Source organism: Nerophis lumbriciformis, linkage group LG35, assembly GCF_033978685.3.
Source record: "Nerophis lumbriciformis linkage group LG35, RoL_Nlum_v2.1, whole genome shotgun sequence".
Taxonomy (NCBI): Eukaryota; Metazoa; Chordata; class Actinopteri; order Syngnathiformes; family Syngnathidae; genus Nerophis; species Nerophis lumbriciformis.
Window position 1 is genome coordinate 13,127,559 of NC_084582.2, and position 9,942 is coordinate 13,137,500.

The 9,942-nt window shown below is 38.9% G+C and overlaps 1 protein-coding gene across 1 annotated transcript in view; it reads right to left on the reverse strand.

Annotated features, from left to right (window-relative positions):
• Window positions 1–5,214: 5,214 nt before the first annotated feature.
• The window catches only part of LOC133575239 (protein Wnt-8-like), an 11,171-nt gene continuing 6,443 nt past the window's right edge, over window positions 5,215–9,942 (reverse strand). The window contains exons 5-6 of the mRNA XM_061927822.2: window positions 9,045–9,187; window positions 5,215–5,766 (exon numbers count right to left, since the gene is read on the reverse strand). Coding sequence (XP_061783806.2) covers window positions 5,215–5,766; window positions 9,045–9,187 — 695 coding nt within the window. The remainder of the gene's footprint in view (window positions 5,767–9,044; window positions 9,188–9,942) is intronic.

Here is a 9,942-nt window from a genome sequence, read left to right on the forward strand (position 1 = left end):
TATATATATATAATAAAGTTGATTTGATTTGATATATATATATATATATATTTGATATATATATATATATATATATATATATATATATATATATATACACATGTATATATATATATATACACATGTATATATATATATATATACACATGTGTGTATATATATATATATACACATGTATATATATATATATATCCATCCATCCATTTTCTACCGCTTATTCCCTTTGGGGTCGCGGGGGCGCTGGAGCCTATCTCAGCTACAATCGGGCGGAAGGCGGGGTACACCCTGGACAAGTCGCCACCTCATCGCAGGGCCAACACAGATAGACAGACAACATTCACACTCACATCCACACACTAGGGCCAATTTAGTGTTACCAATCAACTTATCCCCAGGTGCATGTCTTTGGAAGTGGGAGGAAGCCGGAGTACCCGGAGGGAACCCACGCAGTCACGGGGAGAACATGCAAACTCCACACAGAAAGATCCCGAGCCTGGGATTGAACCCAAGACTACTCAGGACCTTCTTATTGTGAGGCAGATGCACTAACCCCTCTGCCACCGTGAAGCCCTATATATATATATACATGTATACATGTGTATATATACGTATATATATATATATATATATATATATATACGTGTATATATATATACGTGTATATATACATATTAGAGATGCGCGGATAGGCAATTATTTCATCCGCAACCGCATCACAAAAGTCGTCATCCATCCGCCATCCATCCGAACCAACATTTTATCAAAACCACACCCGCCCGCCATCCGCCCGTTGTTATACATCTAATATAGACGATGCAAGGCATTAGTGAGGTTAGAAAGCTTTTGCCTGTTAAAGAAAGGAGACTGATCCAATTCAGCAGACATTCAGTGCGTGCCACGCATTAATATATCTTGGCCACGCATTAGTGGCTAAGAGATATTAATGCGTGATAATATTATTTATCATTATTATAATATTATTGTCATTTCCATTAAGAAAGTGTTGACTATTGTTGCCAATGCCCTCAGATCAGGAGTGCGTTCCTCACACTACGAGTGCACAGTTGCAGCAAGCAGAACGAGGCTTTTAAGAAGTTAAAAAAATGTTTTAGAAAGACTAGGCCTATATTTTTGTTAGGTAAAAAAACATTTCTGAATTTATTTCAATGAATATTACCTTGTTAACGTTATAATGCTCAAATAGGGACAAGGACGGGGTGCACAGTGAAGCAGTGAACAATTCCGCGACAAAGATGAACCTTTATTGATTGATCTGCAGCCATGACAAAATATCAGACAATCTCCATTGTCAACGACAGGCAGGAAAATAAAGATAAACACATAGACTATGTTGTAGGCAAAGGCTCATACGTTTTTAAGTTGAAATAAAAAAATAAATAAAAAATGTGCCTCATAAGCCTTAGGCTGTCAATCACGTGCACAAACTTAAATTATACAATAACATATGTATGTCATCTCTATTTAAACAAAAATAAATTAAATAAATAATAATAATAAATTACCTGCAACTTATTGGCCAAGGCAAATAGCTGAAGGGGGGAAATCAAACCCATCAGACTGCACTTTATCATCTATCTTGAATTATAATGAAAATAGACGGTCGCGACAAACAAAGCAGCCTAAATAGCCTTACATTGTCGCCAATTGGAGATGCGCTTCACTTGAAAGCGAGGCCAAATAATTAATTCACACATAGTAGAATATCTCGAATAGAAAAAAACCACAAACAACGCAATTGCCTTAATTCCTTTGCATTGTAGTGCGCCCAAACAACACGTAACCATCAAAATTATTTAGCTGACCGAACTCAATATAGGTTAGACATGGGCTTATTTGGTATAGCCATATAATTCGTTTAACATATCCAACCGTATGTCTACTTACTTTTTTTTTTTGTTAGCACTATGCAGGAATAAAATGGCATCTACAGTGCCAGGATTCATGCGAGAGCGCCTGGCCTCTAAAATGCGCCCTGCTGCGCTGAAGGAGCGCTCACTTGCGCCACTTGTTGCTGGGACGCGGTGCCATCTTTTTCTTTTTTTCTTCTTCTTCTGTAGTGTTGTGTTGTGCTGCAGTGCCTGATGAATAATTGACTGTTTCAAAGAGTGCTGCTCGTTTTCGTATGTGGTTAACAACATTTAACTATGTATATATATTTCCGAATTGGTTCAACCACCAACCGCCCGCATCTATTTATAATCTATTTTTACCCGCCCGACCCGCGGTTGTGTCCGCAAACCGCACATCTCTAATACATATATATATATATATTTATATATATATATATATATATATATATATATATATATATATATATATATATATGTGTATATACGTATATATGTGGCAAAAAATGGCATTATTGGCTTGATTTTAACAAAAAATCTTACGATACATTAAACATGTTTTTTATTGCAATCGAATAACAATTTTGTCCTTAAATAAAATAGTGAACATACTAGACAACTTCTAGTAAGTAAACAAACAAAGGCTCCTATTTTGTCTGCTGACGTATTCAGTAACATATTGTCATTTATCATTCTATTATTTTGTCAACATTATGAGGGACAAGCTGTAAAAATTGATTATTAATCCACTTGTTCATTTACTGTTAATATCTGGTTATTTTCCGTTTTAAAATGTTCTATCTACACTTCTGTTAAAATGTAATAATCATTTATTCTTATACATTAATACTTTACATTAGTTTTGGATGATACCACACATTTAGGTATTGATCAGATACCAAGTAGTTACAGGATCATACATTGGTCATATTCAAAGTCCTCATGTGTCCAGGGACATATTTCCTGAATGTATGATGTAATCATAGTATCGACTCGATACGCTATTGTACTTGGTATCATTACAGTGAATGTCAGATGTAGATCCACCCATGGCGTTTGTTTACATTGTGAAGCGCCAGCTTCTTAACGGTGACGCCGGTGAGCTATTGTATCCTCCTACTATGTGTAATGAAGCATGTTTAGCTATTCCTCGTCCTGCAGGGATGATACTTGTAAGAAACGTACATTATTCGTCGCCATGGAGGCGAGGATTAGTGATTTAAAAGTAGCTTAAACTGCCGACTGCGTATGGACTTTAGCCGCTCGCTAGCTCGCCATGTCTTGCCGAGCAGCGTTTCAGTGTTATAGCTAATCTTCATCTCTCTTTTCTGTCTACATACTGTGTCTTCCTGTAAGCACTCTGTGATTGTGCGTTGCCGAACATGCTCCTCTGCTCGTTATACCAGCAATGTCACAACGTGACGACTGCGCCCGTTAAAAAAATGTTTAGCAACATTTTTTTAAAGTTGCTTTCAGAAGAAAAGAGGTTGCAGAACCCTATCAGTAAATCAATTAACATGTTATAAGTGTTAATGATACCTAATGAGTCATTTAACAATATAATGTCAGTGATTATGATGTATGACACAAAGAGCTCCCATATCCCTGTAGAATTATGCAAGACAAATATTTAACACTCTTTGAAAATGTGTTGTACCAAGAATCGCTTAAACTGGAATGTATCATACAGTAATAACCTTTATTGAGGCTATGGGCTTTTAAAAGAAGTTACTGAGATCCACTGGTAATATTATGTTTTATTAATTTGGATTATATAATTTTATTCACTGGCATTTGTTGAATCCAATCTTGCCACCCAGCACAGCAAGTCCTCAACTCACACGTAGGTGATAGAGGCGGGCGACAGGGATAGGGGATGATCAATCACGGTGTGATCCACCCCCCAGACCCTTAGGCATGTCTGGGTGAATACATGTGTCCTCCTGGGGGGTCTTAGTGGAAGATCCCCCCGCAGCCCTCTGCACGGGTTTTAGTCTAATGTTCTGATTTGGAGACGTGCCCCTGGTGAAAGACAGGATCTTGCCAATGTAAAGTCAACATGGAAAGCTGTATGATAAAAGAGCAAGTGTTGGAAACGTTGTTTCGAGCAAACAATAGCACATTTTCTCTTGAAAAATGCTTTGTTTTGACATCCTTTATGTAGTGAAGAACACATTTTAAACATCAGGTCAGACAATTCGTTTATGGGGCCAATATGGAAGCAATCATCTATAACTGGTGGAGATAAGGAGTGGATTGAGGAAGACCTCCATGGGGCAAAGCCTTCATTAGTGCACAGCAGGATAGCCTGGGAAATACAGGACATCCCCAGGAGCAAACAGACATATGGGAAAAGGGGATTGGAAGGTGTGTTCAGGGGATAAAGACTTTCTTGTGTTCAGAGTCACTATCTGCCGCTTTTTTTCTTCTTGGGTCCTTTCTGTCATTATCTGAAACTGAAGCCTATTTTTTGTATAGTCTGTTTTTTTCTTGCTCCAAACATAGTGTTGGAAAAGTAAAAAAAAAAAAAAATGCTTCCCCCTCTCCTTTAAGCCCGGACCCCCTGATGAGAGAAATATCCAGGCTATCTCTCATTAAACTGAGACCGTGGCAGATTTATGACACGTCCAGCTGAGAGGAAAGTTTTGTGTTGATACTTTATGGAAGAGAAAATCAGCACAGACCTTACATGTACCGTAACTGCATTTGAAAAACAAAATAAGATAAAATAAGATTCAAGGTGGACAATGGGAGTATCTTCAGCACATGCGTCATGTACTGTAGAGAAAGTAGCAGGCTGTCAAAGTTTCCCCCTCTTGTCTTCCAGCTTTGATGTATTGTGTGCCGCATTAGCATCATCTGAATGTGACCAAGCCTGAGCTGGGTATCCTCCCAGATTATCAGGACAAACGGCTGACTTCTTTCTAGTAGTGGAAATACTTCTCTAATTTGTCTTTTAAAGCCTGAGAATGAATTCAATACGCGTTGACATCAAAGTCATGCCGGATCAACATCTTGATAGGTGTCATCTGCACCATGTTATCCCTGTAATCCTCTGTTAAGTGTATTTACCCCATTCTAATTCTAATGGGCATGGCTTGCCTTGTGGTCTGTCGTAGATCCACTTCTTCCCCAAGTTAAACTATCTTTGTTTAACCATTTGAAATTAAAGATAAAGAAGCTCTGTATATGTTTAACTTGTATTCAAGACTCACACCTTTCACTCAGTGACACACATTGATTTAAATACATGTACAACATAAAAACATTAAAAAAAAAAAGTGCAAACATGATGTACATTCAGATTTTGGCCCTTATTAGGAAGATTGTCACGCAAATATGTGTCTTATTTGGGGCCACGATATCTGCGTCTGAGGCCGTCAGTCCCTTCCCTCCTGGCACAGATGTGCTTTACTATGACCTGTGAGCAGTCATCACAGTTCACCTTGCAGCACCAGTGAAACTTACAATTGCAACTGCTCACCACCTCAGTGCGCTTCTCTTCCACCCTCAGGCCGCATTCGTGGCAAAGTCTCCGGCAGCTCCTTCTCTCCCACTGGGTGAGGCCCTCTCCGTGCTGCACGCACTCGCGGCCCTCCGTGCCGTACAACCCGAGAGTGGCGTTTCTCTTGCAGTAATTGGGGGAGTCCTCAAGGTAGATGAGTTCACTCTGGGTGATGCTGCTGAAAGCGTCCACAATGGCACCACGGCTGTCAGCGCTGTTGCCGGCCCTTTTGCGCTTCTTGTCGATGTCCAGTTTTTGGGCCTGGCCATGCTTAACCTTTAGATAATCGCCAATTTCTCTGAAGTCGGACTGCTGCGTCCAGCAGGTTTGAACGCTGCAGCTCTCAGACATGCCGTGACATCGGCAGATGCGCTTCATGGTGGCCTTCACCGCCTATGGAGACATCAACAATGCCATTTATTTGGATTGAAATAAAATTGTCTTCAATACAACATACCATACCATACCATACCAACTTTATTTATAAAGCCCTTTAAAGACAAGCATAGTTGAAAAAATAAAGGGCTGTACACCACAAAGAAATGGAGGCAAAGGACAGACTAAAAAATAACATTTAAAACAGAAATAAAAATACACATTTAAAAAGCAAATATAAATTACCCTAAGAACAGTTTGTTAGATAAAAACAGTTTAAAAGTTAAAAACAGTTCAAAGTCTCATGTTGGGTTAAAAGCCAGTGAATAAAAATGGGTTTTAAGAAGGGTCTTAAAAATAGCCAAAGAAGGGGCCTGTCTCACATGGAGAGGGAGATCGTTCCAGAGTTTGGGACCCGCAACAGAGAAAGCTCTGTCCCCTCTGAGCTTGCGCTTTGTTTTGGGTACCTCCAGGATCAGATCCTGGAGGTACCTAACATCCATCAGTACGCCCTTTCTCTTACAACATTACGCTTGCAATATCACTGATCCATACAACTAAATTATTTTGGTGGCCACATTTCCAGAAAGCTAGAGACCGGGAGACTGGACTTCTTCCCTAACTACTATTCTTATTTTGTATATTCAAGAGACATTTGATTTTGGTCTATTTATTTTGTCAGTTACAGGAGAGCTCTGCTGCTTTTTAAAGAGCTTCTAATCAATAAATTCCTTTATTGTCATTGTCATAATAACACTTAAGTCATACATGAACAACCAGATTTTGTTTGAGCTTTGTCCAGCGGCATAGAAACTGCATTGATGTGCAGGTTGACAATAGTTTACATTTCTGCAAAGATCATCTCTATGACAGCACTCTGGTGTTTTTAAGAAAACTGCCGTAAAAATGTGATTTTCACACAAGTTCACACAATGAATCATATCTTTAATGGACGTGTGAAAGTAAACAAATGTGATAAATAATATTTTACAACAATCAATCTAGGGATCTAGATATCGTACTTGACGGCCGCAACCACTTCATTGCTTCACAGTTATGGAGTACAAAACTAGACGTTGAGTAATCGCTTGACATACATCACGAACAATACCTAGTAATAGTCTGCTTTGCCAGTCTAAATGTATCGCTATTTTCCCTCATCCACGGGAGCTCACATTCTCGTTGTCTCCCCTTCAACAAATGGACAAAGTTTTTCGCTAAGTAGAATCACAGCTGACCTGGACATTTGACAGTTCTCGTGCCGTTCCTGTGGCACAACACTCATTGACAAACATATCCTACCAGGCTGCCGTTCTTCCAGGCCTTATCCAAAACCGTCACCCATTATTGCTATGTTGCCGTCTGAGATGTGTTGTATCCGAAATGGCTGCAATCGAGCGTTTCCTTCTTTTAAGGTATTCATGTAGGATTTCCACAAGCGTCTGTTATGAAGATGGTTGTGGCGCGGTCTTTCTGGCGTCACTTCCTCTCCAAACTCAGTTTGTAAACGATCAATGAGTCCATACAAAGCTAAGAGCCGGAGATTCAAGAAATAGACGGCGCACTTACCCGTGAAAAAATTATCCAAGGAGGGGAACCTTAAACGATGGTTTAGTGTGGCCGAAACGGGGCCTAGGCTAAATAATTATTTGTTTAATGAGTTATCCGGCTTAATGTAGACAGGGTCCAAGAGAGGACCTAAAATGGAACCTTGAGGAACATTACTACTTTAACTAAAGAAGTATATCAACAAATTGACTGCATCTGAAGTAAACAAGCAACAGGAACACATTAGTTACATTAATCACATTATGAAAAAAAAGAGTAACTGCTAAATAGGAGGGGGCTTAAATGGGTGCCTAGAGTAACACCTCAGTTATGTAAATCACATTATGGTAGGTTTGTACAGTATACCGTAAAAATGGTACTATACTGCTTTCGAAAAGTACCGGTACTTTTTTTTTGTTGACATGATGTGCGCCGCGGTGACAATGCTGGCAAACAAGCTGCAGTGCATGTCAGTCAACACACCCAGACACGGCACTTCTTGCAAGCAGAAACAGTGTGAAGACGGATGATGCAGAATGGTCGTATGTATTGTGGCTTTAAACCTAACGATAAAGGTGGAGCATTGGTGCTCGGTAAGCGGTGCTTTAAAAGTGGTTAATGTCTCTCGGTAGTGTTTTAGCTACTTCTAAATCACTAATCCTGCAGGGCCTCCATGGTGACGCAAAAACTTTGTTTCTTACAAGTATCATCCCTGCAGGACGAGGAATAGCTAAACATGCTTCACTACACAACGTAGGAAGACACAATAGCTCACAGTCAGCGTGCAACAGCAAGCTAGCGCTCCTGAATGTAAACAAAAGGGTGGGTCTATACACAGATATAGATTGCAACGATATGAAGTACAACAGCCGTATCTAGTCAATACGACGATGATTACATCGAGATGTTTTATCATCACTAAATGTTGTTTCCTTTTTTTAACGTCTTTCATGTTTATAAACTCTGAAAAGACATCCCTGGACACATGAGGACTTTAAATATGACCAATGTCTGACCCAGTAACAACTTAGTATCGAATCGATAACCACATTTGTGGTATGACCCAAAACTAATGTAAAGTATCCAAACAACAGAACAATAAGTGCTTTTTACGTTAAAACAGAAAATAACCTGATATTAACAGTAAATGAACAAATAGACTAACAATCCATTTTCTACTGCTTGTCCCTCATAGTTTTGACAAAATAATACAATGAGAAATGACACAATATGTTACTGCATACATTAGCAGCCAAATTAGGAGCCTTTGTTTGCTTACTTACTACTAAAAGTGAAGTTGTCGGGTATGTATACTATCTTGTTTAATGCCAACATCGTTCTTTGATTGCAATAAGACACATATGTTTAATGTATCATAAGATATGTTGTTGAAATAAATATTGCCACTTTTGTGGTACCTTTGATTTAGAAAAGTATCTAAATACATTTTGGTACCAATACTGGTACCAAATTATTGGTATTGGGACAACGTTAGATTGCGGACCTCAGTGTTCTATGTTTGCCAGCAAGGTTAAAATGTAAATGCAAGGATCTGCCAATGTGTTTTACATTTGTCTAAGTTCCTCTATACAACAGGAGCACTCACAAATTTGCTGCAAAAATGTTTGTCGCCCAAATTTTTAACTGAACTCTTGGGCCAGTATATGGTGTTATTCCCGGGCCAGATTTTTGACTCCAGGGCCACCAGTTGAATAGCCCTGCCATACAGTGCTTATTAGGAGGCTTACTTGACGTCCGGCTTCATTGTTGTGCAGGTTGACAGCAGCTCTGGAGTCCTGACCAGTCTCTTGTGCATCCACGTACTGTTTGGAAATCCTCTCCCCAAAATCCACATTATCACTGCAGCCACCCCAGAGCCAGCCTTGTCCACCTGCATGCACAAATGATAATTTGACAATGGTGAACATCTGAATTTTTCTTTTATTTCTCCATTCATCTATCCATTTTCTACCGGTTGTCCCCCTCGGATTCGTGGAGGGCTTGAGCCTATCCCAGCTGCATTTGGTACATCCTGGACAAGTTGCCACCTCATCACAGGGCCAACACAGTGAGACAAACAACATTGACACTCACATTCACACGAGGGCCAATTTATTATATATATATATATATATATATATATACATATATATATATATATATATATATATATATATATATATATATATATATATATATATATATATATATATATGTATGTATGTATGTATGTATGTGTTTATATATGTATATATATATATACATATGTGTATGTAAAATACCCAAAACCAGTGAAGTTGGCACGTTGTGTAATTCGTAAATAAAAACAGAATACAATGACTTGCAAATACTTTTCAACTTATATTCAATTGAGTACACTGCAAAGACAATATATTTAATGTTCGGACTGAGAAACTTTTTTTTTTGCAAATAATCATTGACTTAGAATTTAATGGCAGCAACACATTGCAAAAACGTTGGCACAGGGTCATATTTTACCAGTGTGTTACATGGCCTTTCCTTTTAACAACACTCAGTAAACGTTTGGGATCTGAGGAGACCAATTATTGAAGCTTTTCAGGTGGAATTCTTTCCCATTCTTGCTTGATGTACAGCTTAAGTTGTTCAACAGTCCAGGGTCTCCGT